At 32.2% G+C, this 15,406-nt stretch overlaps 2 protein-coding genes across 2 annotated transcripts; both read left to right on the plus strand.

Annotated features, from left to right (window-relative positions):
• The first annotated feature begins 7,017 nt into the window (after positions 1 to 7,017).
• Positions 7,018 to 11,544, plus strand: LOC11443628 (protein Dr1 homolog). Its single transcript, XM_003609089.4, has 6 exons — positions 7,018 to 7,236; positions 7,329 to 7,391; positions 8,390 to 8,479; positions 9,343 to 9,437; positions 10,188 to 10,256; positions 11,031 to 11,544. Exons 2-6 carry the CDS (start codon positions 7,337 to 7,339, stop codon positions 11,190 to 11,192), a joined length of 471 nt encoding a protein of 156 aa, XP_003609137.1. The 5' UTR covers positions 7,018 to 7,236; positions 7,329 to 7,336; the 3' UTR covers positions 11,193 to 11,544.
• A 2,448-nt stretch (positions 11,545 to 13,992) lies between these two features.
• On the plus strand, positions 13,993 to 15,406 carry LOC11446599 (protein MIZU-KUSSEI 1). The gene has a single exon (XM_003609088.4). The coding sequence runs from the start codon at positions 14,056 to 14,058 to the stop codon at positions 14,836 to 14,838; it is 783 nt and encodes a 260-aa protein (XP_003609136.2). The 5' UTR covers positions 13,993 to 14,055; the 3' UTR covers positions 14,839 to 15,406.

Here is a 15,406-nt window from a genome sequence, read left to right on the forward strand (position 1 = left end):
TTCACGAAGTGGGAAGTGAAGTTATTGAAGCTTTGAATGCATATGAAATTTTGGATGGTTATCTGGAGGCTTTTATGTTTTTTTGGACGTTTATTTGAATTTTCGATGTTGTAATCTTTTTATTTTACTTCGAGAATTTGTATAGATTATGTAAGAATCATATGCATTATGGTACGATGAATTTGCTTGGGATTATGGTAGGAGTACCTTTCTTTGTACAAAAGAAAATTAATTCAAAAATTCATGGGTACCTGTGAATATTCGTGGGTATCTAAATACTCGTGAATTACCCGTATAGAGATACCACACGGGTACGCGGACGGGCACATGTAGCATATTTATCCAACGGGGCGGGGTCAAATAGCATACTACCCGTACTCATGGATACTAAAATATGAAGGCCAATTTAGCAAACATACACATCTTCGTTTGAACAAAAAAATCGTTAATATTTATCAATTATCAAATTCGGATGGGAATGAACAATTTGTCATAACGGGTCGGGTCTATTTTGATTTGCATGCCTTTGGAAACTTAGCCAATGGGAGTGAGGAATACGCCATCTACTTGCGCGCGCAAACATTCTCTCTAACGTCGCTAATCGTTTGTTTCTTCGTCGTACGACCCTTTTGAGACGGGAATACCTCACAGTACTTATGGTCGTGCACTTTCTTTTACCGTTCCTTAACGTTTTTGTCTACGACGAAGTCTCCGATAATTATATGCCTCGCGATCCATTAGACCATCTGTTTATTCTTTATTTTCTTTCTTCTTCTTCTTATGTGTGACTTCATTTATTACTTTGTTGTAATATTTCATGCATGACTGTCGTCCTTTGTCGGTTTTAACATGGCGGTAAGTTTAAACTGAGACATATGTCCTAAAACAAACTTTGTTGTTTGTTAGGGTTAGAATAAACTCAGCGGTGGGTCGGATTTTTTTTTAATAGTAATATAGTTAAATAATTTTATTTTAAAAAAATTGACCTATAGTATGTGTAAATAGTTGAAGGGTACCGTTTTTTTTTTATTTAGTAACGGACATAATAGCTACGATGGTAACTACGAGTTTACACAAATGTGTTCAACATTTACATAAAATATAAGAGATCGAAGAAATAGTTTATTTTTGTTTATATTAATCAGGTTTCCAAAAGAAAGGAGCTTGATACAAAGTTCGAGCGCAAGATAAGTGGATCATGGATCAACGGTTGTTTCATCTAAGGATTTTTTTTTATGAAAGATAAATTATTTTATTGATAAGAATAAATCACACCTCCCTACCAGGAGAAGCTTGAATTAGACTCTCATCCACTCTCATGTTAAAATATACACTACATCTTTTGAAAAGTAAAATTTATACTCCTCTTCCCTATGAGATGATTGAATTACAACCACATCCCTTAATAATTAAATACGCACTATACTATAATTTATTTTAACTTAAATAAATAATTTTGAACCACATTTTAAGAAAAATAAATTCATTTCTTTATAATTTAAATGTCAATGATAATTAAATTTAAATATTTTGTTATTAATTTTATAATTTGGAGTAAAAATTCACTTTTAAATAACCATACTTAATCAACTTTAATTTTATTTTGGGTTGTTTCACATTTTATAATAGGGTTTAAAACTATATGTTAATAAAATTGTGAATAAAAAATAGCGAAAAGTATGTATTCAAATTTTGATTATATTAAAATGGATCTGCAATACTATTTTTCTTCGAAGTGCGTTGGATTTTTTTCTAGATTATTATAAATAAATAAAATATTATTGAGGGAGTAAAATGCAGATTTTAACATAAGAGGAGAGGAGAATGTAATTCATGCTTCTCTCAAGGGAGAGGAGTGAAATATTTTCTAACATGTTTTGAATGAGAGGGTAAGGAGATGTATATTTTAACATAAGAGGAGAGAACTGGTGATCGAGAAGGCAAGGTAGAGCAATCAATTTTCTCTAAAAAAAAATGTTCTATCTAAGAATCGAACTCATACTCTTTTCAAAGTAGTCATCATAAAGATTACAACTTGTCAAAAGAATGCTGCAAAATTTTACTAGGATGTTTATATATAAAAAAAAAAACTAATTATTTAATAGATAATATACACACAATGCATAAAAATGTAATAATTGTTACAATTTACGGTAATATTTTTTCCCGACTAACATGTATAGTATTCACTATCACGTGACATGCATGACTATAAAATTCACATTTAATACTCAAAGAATTATAAATAATAAATTTAAAATTCATGTATGTAGTTGGTCATAGGTGTTTTCAGTGATTGATATTTTTGATAATTGATATGCATGACTTCAAACGTCATGTTCAATATATGAGAATAAAGGAAAAACAATTTTGAATAATTTATCTAATATTCTAAAACATAAAATTCAACGATATACTATTTGTGTCTTCATCGTTTCTTTAATTAAAATTTTGGATGATTTAGATGTTGTGGTAAAACAGGGCGCGCAGTGATTTATAGGCTTAGGAGCTACTATACCTTTTTAAGGTGTTCCTTAGCTTAAGGACGATTTATCCTTGTCCACGACTAATCAAATATTTGAGCCTTTGTTGCAGGTGAAATTGTGTGATTTATTGACCAGGACTTGAAGGTTTGGAAAGCTCCCCTAATTTATAATTTATTTGATGCGCCCAATGCACAACTTATCCTTAACACACCGCTACAACCTCTTGTTGTGAAAGATAAATTATTTTGGAAAAGGGAGGAGAGTGTTAAGTATTATGTTCAAAGTGCATTTCGTATATGCATGTATGAAATTGCAGATAATTCTCATTTGCATGTCCCTGACCAATGGAATTTAATATGGAAGTTAAAGGTGCCTCCCATAGTTAAGATTTTTTTATGGCGCATGTGTCGTGGTTGCTTTCGAACACGTGCTCGTCTTAGTAATAGAGGTGTACCTTGCCCACTTGATTGTGTTCATTGTAATAACAATTATGAAGATAACCTCCATGTGCTCGATCCAACACAGTCCAAGCACATGTTATAAGGCAGGATGACAAAGGATGGAAGAAACCGACATCTTACATGTATAAATGTAATATTGACGCATACTTTTTCTACCTCTCTTAATATGGTAGGTTTGAGAATGTGTCTTAGAGATGATGCAAGTTATTTTGTCCTTGCCAAAACGGACTAGTTTGCTCCCTTGTGTGACACATATGTAGGGGAGGCTGTCAGGTTACATACAACTTTGAGACGAGTATCATATCTCCAGTTTAATAATGTGGACTTTGATCTTGATTCTAAAAGAGTTGTTGATTTTGTGAATTCACGTGTAGATGATAACAACGAGTTTGGTTGTATTATATCTGCTTGTAAATAGTTATCAGTTAATAGATTTTCAGAACTCTCATGTCGAGCTCAACAAGAGGCAAACAAATAGGTCGCTCACGAGTTAACTTAGACACCCTACCTAATCCTAGCCCCCATGTTATAGACGACTTACCTTCATGTATTTGACACATTTTAGCTAATGAAATGCAATGAATTTCTTTCTTAAGTTATAATGTCCCTGTAACAATTTTATTATTATTAGGTTATATTATCGCCTATATGAAATCATAAAAACAATCATTTTTCGTATATTTAATTAAGTTTAAAGACAAAATAATAAATTAATTTCAAAATCCTTCCTCTCACCTAGTGAACAAAACGCATTTTTAATTAAAATTATTCTCATCCCCTCTTTTAAACCAAACACATGTTTAATTAAAATATCACCTATCTCCTCCTTTTCCGTCCCCTTCATTAAAACCTCTTCCCTCTCCTGTGTCTTATAAAAGAAATACATATTAAAATCCCAAATCAAAACATTATACAAGCGGGTTAATTATTAGGTTATATTATCGTCTCTATGAAATCGTAAAAACAAGCATTTTTCGTATATTTAATTAAGTTTAAAGACAAAAGAATAAATTAATTTTAAAATCCTTCCTTTCCCCTTGTGAACTAAACACATTTTTAATTAAAATCATTCTCATCCCCTCTTTTAAACCAAACACATGTTTAATTAAAGGGTTAATATGTTTTTACCCCCTGTAATTTGGGCGAGTTCCGGTTTACCCCCTGTAAAAATAAAAGTTTAGATTCCAACCCTATAATATGAAGATTCTTCACAAAACACCCCTATAATATTAAGATTCTCCACAAAACACCTCCTGACCGAGAAATACTTGGATGACATAGTTTTTTGGTGCCATTGATGACATAGGTTCATTTTAGATGAGAGAGAATGATCAATGAATGATTAAAATAAATTATTTAGATGAGAGAGAATGAGTTGTTAAGAGACAGATAGACACAAATGTGCTAATGGCACCAATGACACCAAAAAACTATGGCACCCAAGTGCCACCCCCTCTGACCCCATAAGACGCTGATGTGGCACGCCACTGTGTAATTATTTTAATTTTAATTTTTTTTTTAAAACCTGACACATGTGTAATGGACGCTGATTGTATAATTTTTTTTAAAGGATACACGTGGCATTTGTGATTTAAAAAAAAAATTAAATAAATTATGGTAAAATGAAAAATATTCTAAAAAATAAAAAAAACGAAAAAATTAATTAAAATAAAAAATATGATTAAACAAATTAAAAAAATTCTGCAAAAATTTAATAAAAATGAAAAAGAATCTAGTAAAATGAAAAATAATGAAAAAAAATTGGAAAAATTAATAAAAATTTAAAAAGTTCTAGAAAATTATAAAAAAATCCGGAAACAGTTAAAAATATGAGAGAAAAATATATATTTCAAAAAATTTATATTTCTGGAAAATTCAGGAACTTAATATATTTCGAAATTCATGAATATAATAAGAAAATACATTTTATTTTTTTAAAAAAAAAGTTCAGATTTTTCTTTCGAAATTAAAAAGTTTCTTTTTTTTTATTTTTTATATAAAAAATAAAAATATTTCAATAATTAAAAAAACATAACATTAGATCATGAAGAATAGAATTAAGGGCTTGTTATTCAATAGTATAACATGACTTATATACCGGTGTCAATCAAAATCCATTGTATCTTGTTATTCGATTTTTTTATAATTTTAATTTAATTCAGAATTTTTTTATATTTTTTGAAAATTTTGATATATATAAATTTTTTCCAGAATTTTTTATTTTTTTTTAATTTTTCCAGATATTTTTTTCTTAAATTTTTGTGATTTTTTAATTTTTTCAGATTTTTTTATATTAAATTTTCTATATTTTTTCATATATTTTTTTTCATTTTAATAATTTTTCCAGATTTTTTTTTTTTATTAAAAAAAAATACAAATGCCACGTGTACCGTTTAAAAAAATTAATAATACAGTCATCACGCCACATAATCAGTTCTGCACAGTCACATAGGTCAGGGGCTAAAATCAAAGAATCTTATTTTAGAGGGTTGGAATCTAAACTTTTTCTTTTACAGGGGGTAAACTGGAACTTATCTAAATTACAGGGGACAAATACATATTAACCCTTAATTAAAATATCACCTAGCTAAGGATGGCAATGGGTACCCAATGGATAGGGTACTATAGTACCAATCCCCATACCCTCATTTGTAAAAAATGCCCGTACCTGTGTCCGTAGCCTCGTGGGCAACAACTTTAGTGTCATTCTCCATACCCTATGAGCACTTAAGTGTCCATACCCGCACTCATTACCCACACTTTCTCTATGAAAAGACAATAAAAAAACATCACAATTGAAATAAAACTATGATATAAAATTATTTAAATCAATTGATAAAATAGTACGAATCATAGTATTTAGCCAAATAAAAAAACATCCAAAATATCCCTAAAAAATTAAAATAAAAACATTAAAATAATCGTAGTATTTAGGTTTAAACTTAAATAGCTTAGATTTTAGGTTTAGGTTTAGATTTAAATAGTTAAATAAATTAAATAATTGTACACCAAAAATAAATAAAGTATTTATTATATTATATAAATATGTACATGCGGGTTGCGGGGCTGGTAGTATAATACCCTTACCCGTGTCCATATCCATTAAAATTTGCGCGTAATTACCCTACCCGTGCCCATACCCATGAAAGCGGGGTTTTACCCTACCCATTGTGGATATTTTTTGCGGATGCTCATCGAATCTGGGTCCAATTGTCATCCCTACCTAGCTCCTCCTTTTCTCTCCTCTCCATTAAAATCTCTTCCCTTCTCTCGTGTCTTATAAAAGAAACACATATTAAAATCCTAAATCAAAACATCAGACAAGCGGGTTAATTAAAAAAAATATTAATCATTTTCACAACGGTGAGAATCCACGTTTAGATTTTAGAAATGGCTTAAATCAGAAAATAGTCCCTCCAAATATCTGACATTTTTGTTTTAGTCCCTATAAAAATATTTTTTTGGTTTTGTCCCTGCAAATATGAAAATTTTGGTTTTGATCCTTGCAATATGTAGAATATTTGATTTTAGTCCCTCAAAATGAGGACTAAAATGAATATTATAGGGACCAATTTCAATATGAAATGATTTTACAAGGATTAAAACAAAATACCAAGGACCAAAACCAAATATTCTATATTTGCAGAAACTAAAACAAAAAATATATTCTCATAAGGATTAAAACCAAAACGTCAGATATTTGCGGGAACCATTTTCATATTTAAGGCTTTAGAAATATGGATCATAATTTGCATCTATTAATTTTGAGAAATATATTTGGACAACCACTATATTACAGCTTTATTTTTCATACTTACATTATATTTTTATTCTCTCTTTTCCCTTTTCTATCTCTATTATTTTGGACCAATGAGAAGAGAGCAAATGAAAGTTGTCGTTAAAATTGTACCGTTGTACAAATATCACTACTCATTAATGTTAGAGACTAATTTGGACAATTTTAAGTAGACTAAAATAAAATAAAATAAAAATAGGCAGTTTGCAATATGAATCGGACATTATGTGGAGCCGGATTAAGTAGGTGCGCGTGTCAAGGAGTAAGTGGAAAACGCGTTTTGGGTAATGTGTGTTGCCCTAATCGTATGCTTGCTCGCTCGCAACAACAAGAATTGGTTCTCTTATCCATCTTGTAAGTAAGTGAATAAACCATTCTCTTCTCCATTAATTTATATATCAACCCAACCCAACCCAACCATGTCTTCACCCTCTGCGCCTCCTCCTTCATTGTCTTCGTCTTCAAGCATCTCAATTCTTCTTCATTTCAATCGGTAATTTCTCTCTCTCTCTTCCTTCTTTCCAGATCTGCAATTTTTGTCTTCTTTTCTCTCTATTTATCAATTTTTTGTAATTATTTTTTTAGGTTAAATTATGGATCCCATGGATATCGTTGGCAAATCGAAGGAAGATGCTTCGCTTCCTAAAGGTTTTCTCTCTCGGTTACTCTCTATATATATTTGTTTTATCGGTGAATTTCATTGAATAGTTTGTATCGTGTTGCTTGGAAAATTGGAATCAACTTGTTATCGGCGTTGATGAATTTTGTTTCTCTGTTAATTTGGATGAGGATGTAATTGGTAAATTTTAATATGCAATGCCTCTAGGTTTTCGTGAAATCATAACACAAATTTTGCATGATGCATTTTTTCATTTTCAAATTCCCTACGAGAGGGGAGCCTTGGCGCGACGGCAAAGTTGTTGTCGCCGGTTCAAGTTCTGGAAACAGCCACTCTTAAAAATAGGTTAAGGCTGCGTATTATACACAATAATGGTGAGACTCCTTCTCGGACCCTGCATATGCGGGAGCATTTAAAAATAGGTTAAGGCTGCGTACTATACACAATAATGGCGAGACTCCTTCTCGGCCCTGCGTATGCGGGAGTGTTAGTGGACCGGGCTGTCCCTAGATTTGGAATATGAGTTTTTAACAAACATAATGACTTGATAAAGCCGTTTTTAAACTGTACTCTGTGAAATACGTGTTTTCAACATACCTAACGACATAAGCAATCCAGCAGAGTATATAATATTTGGATAATCATAGATGTTTTACTTAGCTTCAGGTCTCTTTAATATTCACCGAAACTCAATTTGTACCTAAACATACACCAACATGTCTTAGTTATCTGCATGGATTTTGTTTTTCCAGTTTTGATTTTTTTTTTTAGGTTTGCAAGTATATGAATGTCATGCTATAACTCTATTGTATTACTGATTTGTGAAAATTGGTCTTTTTTTAATTAGCGGTTGTCGAAAGGCACCAATGGACAATTTTTTTAAATAAGTTTAATTGATTAAGTATAGAATGATAATTAATAGTGGTATATGATTTTCCTCAAGTTTTGTTGGCACCAAGCGCTCTATTTTATTTGTTTCTAGGGCATAGTTTTTGCATCGCTTACTAAAACTTTAATTTCTTGACAGCAACGATGACAAAAATAATTAAGGAGATGTTACCGCAAGATGTTCGTGTGGCGAGAGACACCCAGGATTTATTGATCGAGTGCTGTGTAGGTCAGAATTTCACCATCTATGACTATTTTATTCTCACTATACTGTGTTTGTTTACTGAGTTTATTATTTTATTTCAGGGTTTTATTTATGTAAATTTATTGAGTTTCTTCTTTTATTTTATTGAACATCCTGGTTGCTCGAAACTTGATATTGCTATTCAGCTATGTCGACAAACTTTTTCCATGGATTATAATTAAAATGTTATTTTTTAAATTTTTAATTATTTGAGGGGAATTTAAATGGTTGTAATTAAAATGTTTTTTATTTTTATTTGAGGGGAATTAAAATGGTTGTTGTGGACTAGTGATATTTGGTTATTATTTCTCTTGTTCTGCACTGTTTCTCTTAATGATACACTATGAAGCATGGACACTCCTCTTATAAGGCGTGTCCCCGCGTCAGACACGTGTCGTGTCCGATACTGACACGACACCGACACATATAATTACACTAGATTATGTGATTTACTAAAACAATTAGCTGTGTCCGGTGTCCGTGTCCGTATCCATGCTTCATAGATACACAATCAATATATCTTTTTAGGGTTAATTTAGATTCAAATCTGAGGAATAATAACCCAACCATAACATACCATATGATCCATAAATCACCAGAATCTACAGTTAAAATAGTATCTTTGGCGATAACTGATAAGATTATATAAATTCGCCGTCTTGTTTTTAGATTTATTACGCCGGCCATAGTAATATCTTTGGCGATAACGGCATGCCATTTTTATTTTATGTCCGTTTTTTTTTTTGTGGCTGTTTAGGCTTACTAGATTACGGTGACCATTTATGTTTGCTAATCTTAGCTTACGACTGTACTGAATAAGGTTTTGTTGGTTTATTTTTTTTGTTAAGAGTTTATAAATCTCATCTCATCGGAGTCCAATGAAGTATGTAGCAGAGAGGACAAAAGGACTATTGCGCCTGAGCACGTATTGAAGGCTCTACAGGTATTTGTTCTCTTTTTATAAATCCAAAGTTCTGCACAGCCATCTGGTTCTTGTCTGTTATTCATATTAAATTTGACTTTTCAAATGGGACCATACAATTATCTTGGGCACTGTATTGTTTGGCCAAGGTTCTTAATGATATGATGTAAACAAGCTATGCTTTAGGATTTACTTTAGTTTAATTCCTCTCTCTACCGTAACTGATGTGAAAAAAGGCATTTTTGCCTTCATAGTCAAAATTGAAACCACATTTATTTCATTTCACTTTTATCTGAAAGAGACTCGAGCCAAACTTTCCAACACCTAAAATTTAATTACTCAATACTTGATCAGACCCTCCTTTATTGATTAAAGATTTATTGCTTGATCTTACTAAGTATACTGCCCTGTTTCCCAGACCATAAAATGTGTGCACTCACGAGATATTACCTCGTCCTGAAGCACAATAGCAGTTGGCCCATATTATTTTTTTTAGTTAAGTTAATACTCTGTTATCCAACTTTTCCTGCCAACTGGTGGTAATCAATCATATTGAAATGCATCTTACCTGCCTTACATACATATTTATCTCTGTAGAATGCCTCAACTAAAAAAATTCCATTTCATTCGAAACAAATTTATTTCAATTCTAAAATCGGAGTTTTACAAATACAGCATATAACATACATGATATTGTCAATTGTATTTTCATCGGATGCTTTTAAACATGCCTGATATGATTTCGTCTATTGATTTGCACATTTTCCCCAGGTGCTTGGATTTGGTGAGTACATTGAAGAAGTTTATGCAGCATACGAACAACACAAGCTGGAGACCATGGTAATTTTTATTATGAATGTCCCATATGCATGCTGAATACTTTAGTATCACACAAATTAGCATATCAGTCATCTTTCCTTTAAAATGTATGAATACTTGCTACCAAAACAAAAAATAGTGTAAAATGTATGAATACTTGCTATTGCTACCTAAATAAAAGATATTGTAGAGTGCTCTCAAAGAAGAACCATTTTAGTTTATGTTTTTAAATCGGGGCAGATGACAGACAGACAGACTGCATTGAGGGGCACCTGCAGAGCTTATTGATGGTTCTCTAATAAAGAAGCCTCAAAATTCGTCACTGTTCCTGCCTAACCTAACTGACGTGGAGAGCTTAGGAATTGGTGTCGTATAGACATGCACACCATAAAGATTTTAATGGGGTGTTTTCAGCATAGCATTCAAGAGAATGCCCTGTGCTTTCTGTTAAAATTAAAATATCCTACAAATTTCTTAGTAGTTATTATTGTCTATGCCCGCAGAATTCTTGGACTTTCTGTTAAACTCCCCAAAAAATAGCTGGGTGTTCTGTAGTTATGAGGAATGAGGATTTTGTGCTCGTACAAAGATAACCCCATCTGGGATTTATTTGAGTTCACGAGTGTTCTGGATTTCATTACATGAACTCTCATTGACACTGGCTATTGAGAGACTAGAGGGTCTATTACTATGTATTTATTGATCTTGGATCAACTAAATTATCACCATTGCACATGATTTTACTTTTTTAAATGAGAAACTAGTTTCTGATAGATTTTATTTTTACTATTTCAGCAAGATACTTTAAAAGCTGGTAAATGGAGCAATGGAGCTGAGATGACTGAGGAACAAGCATTAGCAGAACAACAAAGGATGTTTGCAGAGGCCCGCGCTAGGATGAATGGTGGGGCCATTGCTCCTAAACAGCCAGATGGTGACCAAAATAAGATTAGCTAGGAAGGACCTCTGCTATATTGGAGCACATAGGAGGAGCACCTCTGACTCCTGTTCGTGCTTCCTGTGAGCTCGATTGTGTACAAAAATTATTCACTAGTTTGCTGGCCAATGTGGATGTGCTCTCTCCATTTGTATTTTATCGATGAATTAGTGAGAGTTCATGAAGACCCTCTTCTGTTTAGAATGACATGTAATTATTTTATTTGCTTTTTGGATCTTCTACACACTAACAGCTTCTTGCACGAGCCTGACAGCTATTTCGATTGTAACAAATAATTCACTACCAAAAAAAAAGATTGTAACAAATGATTAAACACCATTGTGTTCCGTTTATTTCTGTTACATTCATCAATATCGGAAATATTAAAAAGGTTATAGCTTGAGATGAATGAATTTTTTTTAGCAAAACAAACTTAATGCATTTCATTTATAATAATGCGTTCAATACATATTGGAATTTTGTAGTGAATGCGGAAACTAGCTTCCAACAGAGCTTTCCTAGCCAAACTATGAGCAGTCGACTAAAGAACTTAACATGAAAGTTCACAAGATCATTGCAAAGTAGGCGCACACAATTTTTGGTTATTTCACTAAATTCTGAGATGCCTTCATGTTTTCCATAGATGCTGTCAACTATTGTACTTCAAAATCTTTGTTCCACAATTGGAGATCCCTTACCATTCCACTGCCTTCCGCAAGCTGAGAGCCTCCCCAATGTTGACCAGCTTGAGATGAATGATGATAACTTAAAATTCCTTCACCATCCATCAATTTGCAGTATAGTAATGAATTAACTCATGGTAATTATCAATGTACACACATCCCTTTCAAGTAATCCCAATAAAGCACTTGTCTCTATTAACCTAAATCTAAATAAGCCCTCACAGTTTATACCGGGTATAAGGTCAATAATGTTGTTATTAGCGTAATAGGATTGAGTGCTTGTGGGGCTAACCCTACACTACAATGAAATGTCAGTTCGTAGATACTTGTAATGTAGTCTCAGTAGCCAACATAAGGCATGGAAATTCAGTATGAAAATTCAGTAAACCTTAACCTGATGTGACCATTGTGCGCCATTGAACTACAGGACATGTTTGCAGCAGTAGTGTGCGCTAAGTGGAACAGTGACGGCTTTGTGTTTTGTTTTTTTTGCCTTGAACATTTTTTAATATCTTTTTTACTGTTTTTAGCACCAAGTCAAAAGAGTTTAGTCAAGAACAACATCACAAAAACCCTTCTCATTTCTCACTCACTCTCTCTCACAATGCTCTCTATGCCCTACCCCACAAGAAAGTGAAATAACAAAACACATTGTCCCCTCAGATTCCTCTCTGCTCTATAAAAAATTGCACTCTATCCAAGTTTTTCTCTTTCTGATTTCCTATATCAGCCTGTGGGACTGCCCTATGTTTCTTTTGTCAGGATTCTCTTGCACTCACTATATTAATCAAAAGTGATACTATAGAATCAAGATATCTACCTAGAATTAGGATAGAACCGATTAATTTAGGCTAAAATATGGTTTTAGTTCTTGGTAAAAAAAAATTTTGTTTTTGGTCCCTGCAAAATTTTTTGTTTTTGAAAATAGTCCCTGATCCCATTTTTGTGATGATTTGCATACGTGACATTATAACTGAACCAATTTTGTAGTTTTTGGTCCCTGCAAAATATTTTGTTTTTAAAAAAGGTCCCTGCAAATTTTTTTGTTTTTGAAAATAGTCTCTCCAGGGACTAAAACCAAAACGAGACATATTTGCAGGGACTAAAACCATATTTTAGCCTAAATTATTGGGATTGTGATATAGATCATTTCCGGTTTTTCTTCTGTTAAATTTTCCTTTTGAATTCCATCCTTGTAATTTTTTTTTGGTTTTCGACCTTCATGAATTTTGACTGTACAAAATCGATGATATGACATGGGGGTAAACCGAATTTTTTTTTCAAATTAATAAGAGTGTAAACCGAAATTTGTTCAAATTGCAGGTGGGTAAACCGAAATTTTCTCAAATTACAGGGGGCAAAGATTTTCATGAAGGTCTAAAATAAAAAATTCTTCAAATTATAAGGACGAAATCCAAAAAATTTATTTTACAGGGGGAAAACCGAAAATGAACTATATTACAGGGGAAAACCGAAAATGAACTATATTACAGGGGGTAAAATACTATTAACCCTTTATTATTTATACAACTAATTATTTTTTTTTTTTATAATTATTATATGGGAAATGTTAACAAGTAACTTTAAATAGTAAGTTTTTGTCAAAGTTTATGAAATCAATGCATTGGAAATTGAAGTTTTTGATTTTTTTAAGGAATAATTTCTTTATTAGGAATTCTTAAAGAGTGTCCTTATGATACTTTTAACAAAACCTTTATTTTTTTTGAAGGAAGACCTTTATTGTATTGTGATAATTTTTTTTATACTTATATTATACGACTTACATTACGTTTTTTACTTTATTATTTTAGTTTTTGTATTAATATCTCTTTTTTTTTTTTTAAATTTAGGATTTTATCAAAAGTTGTCTTAAAATTGGTTGTTTAAATATTACAACTATTTATTAATTAAATCATAATTAAAACTCCAATATATCTCTCAAAACATTATATTAGAATTTTTTTTCAATTTCAAACCCCAACATACAAAAATCCTTAATAGTAAAAAAGAATGATAAAATATCTCTTTTAATTTAATTTAATAATCCAACTATGCATATTTCGTTCAGACAAAAAATCCATAATAGCAAAAAGAAAAAGGAACAAAAAATAAAAAATCAGATTTATATACTCTCTCTGTCTCTCTGTCTCTCTTCACTATCTGTTTTTAAAGCTTTGGTTTTTTCTCTTTCTATCTGAAAATGAAAACACTAATCATGGAAGACACAAACACAACTCCTCAAGACCCATCTTCCAAAAGACACTTTCATTGGACAAACAAGGTTGGAAATGAAGACTCTGAAGAACCATCACCCACCATGTCCAAAATCATACAAGAACAAAACACCAAAAAACATGAAGAAAAACCTGTTTCAGGAGGACATGCAGCAACTAGGAAGAAGCTACAGACCGTAGCAATTTCAAGAATACGTTCTGTTTTAACAGTATTCAGCAAAAACCGTTCAAATCTACCCTCTGGTCTTGGTTCACGTGTTGTTGGAACCCTCTTTGGTTACCGTCGTGGCCATGTTCATTTCGCTTTTCAGAAAGACCCTACTTCACAACCAGCTTTTCTCATTGAGCTTGCAACACCAATTAGTGGTTTGGTTCGTGAAATGGCTTCTGGGTTGGTACGAATTGCTCTTGAATGTGATAAAGTTAAGGAGAAAGAAGGTGAGAAGAAGAGTTTGAGATTGTTGCAAGAGCCACTTTGGAGGACTTATTGTAATGGAAAAAAGTGTGGATTTGGTAATAGAAGAGAATGTGGTGAAAAAGATTGGGAGATTTTGAAAGCTGTTGAGCCTATTTCAATGGGTGCTGGTGTTTTGCCAGGTGGTGAAGCTGGTTGTTCTGATGGTGAAGTTATGTATATGAGAGCTAGGTTTGAGAGAATTGTTGGCTCTAGAGATTCTGAAGCTTTCTATATGATGAATCCTGATAGCAATGGTGCTCCTGAGCTTAGTGTTTATTTGCTTAGAGTTTAATCTCTTATTAACAGTATTAGCCTCTTGAAAAGCTTTGCTAATTACTGTTTAGTTAATACTTTAATTTTCCTTTTTTAGTTTTTGTTCTTTGTAGACTTGATGCATGTTTGGAATCACGGTAAATTTAACAAAATCATAGTAGCACCGTGATTTTGTTGAAGCTATGAGGTGTAGCTTTTGTCAAAAGTACGATAGTATACCGTGATTTTTTTGAAACTCCGATGTGGTATATGGTGATCCTGGGAAGCTCATTGCCATCTAAACATGCACTTGGAACGGAACACTAGGTTAATCCTATTCAACTTGTTTAGTTCTTCAATCAAGAAAATGGAGACCTAGTGTTGTCTTTAGGGTTTTATTTCTTTCCTCCTCTTCTTCCAAGAGGTAGAAGATGTGGGGTTCTGTTCTTTTTTTTAGGCTAGGGAGAAAGGGGGAAAATTGTGGGTAATCAATACTTTACAGCTTGGTGGTGGGGTGGGTGATGAAAGGTGTATATGTATAGTTTTCTTTTCAATCCTTTTGATTAGTGATATGAAATGGATGTTAATGCAAATCATGATTGTGTTCA

This window comes from Medicago truncatula, chromosome 4 (genome assembly GCF_003473485.1).
Source record: "Medicago truncatula cultivar Jemalong A17 chromosome 4, MtrunA17r5.0-ANR, whole genome shotgun sequence".
NCBI classification, from domain to species: Eukaryota; Viridiplantae; Streptophyta; class Magnoliopsida; order Fabales; family Fabaceae; genus Medicago; species Medicago truncatula.

What these genes read in the sequence shown, in the direction of transcription:
- LOC11443628 (XM_003609089.4), top strand. Translation starts at nt 7,337, where the DNA reads ATGGATCCCATGGATATCGTTGGCAAATCGAAGGAAGATGCTTCGCTT. An exon ending in AGATGCTTCGCTTCCTAAAG is followed by an intron (nt 7,392 to 8,389) that starts GTTTTCTCTCTC and finishes ATTTCTTGACAG; the next exon opens with CAACGATGACAAAAATAATT. An exon ending in AACACAAGCTGGAGACCATG is followed by an intron (nt 10,257 to 11,030) that starts GTAATTTTTATT and finishes TTACTATTTCAG; the next exon opens with CAAGATACTTTAAAAGCTGG.
- LOC11446599 (XM_003609088.4), top strand. Translation starts at nt 14,056, where the DNA reads ATGAAAACACTAATCATGGAAGACACAAACACAACTCCTCAAGACCCA.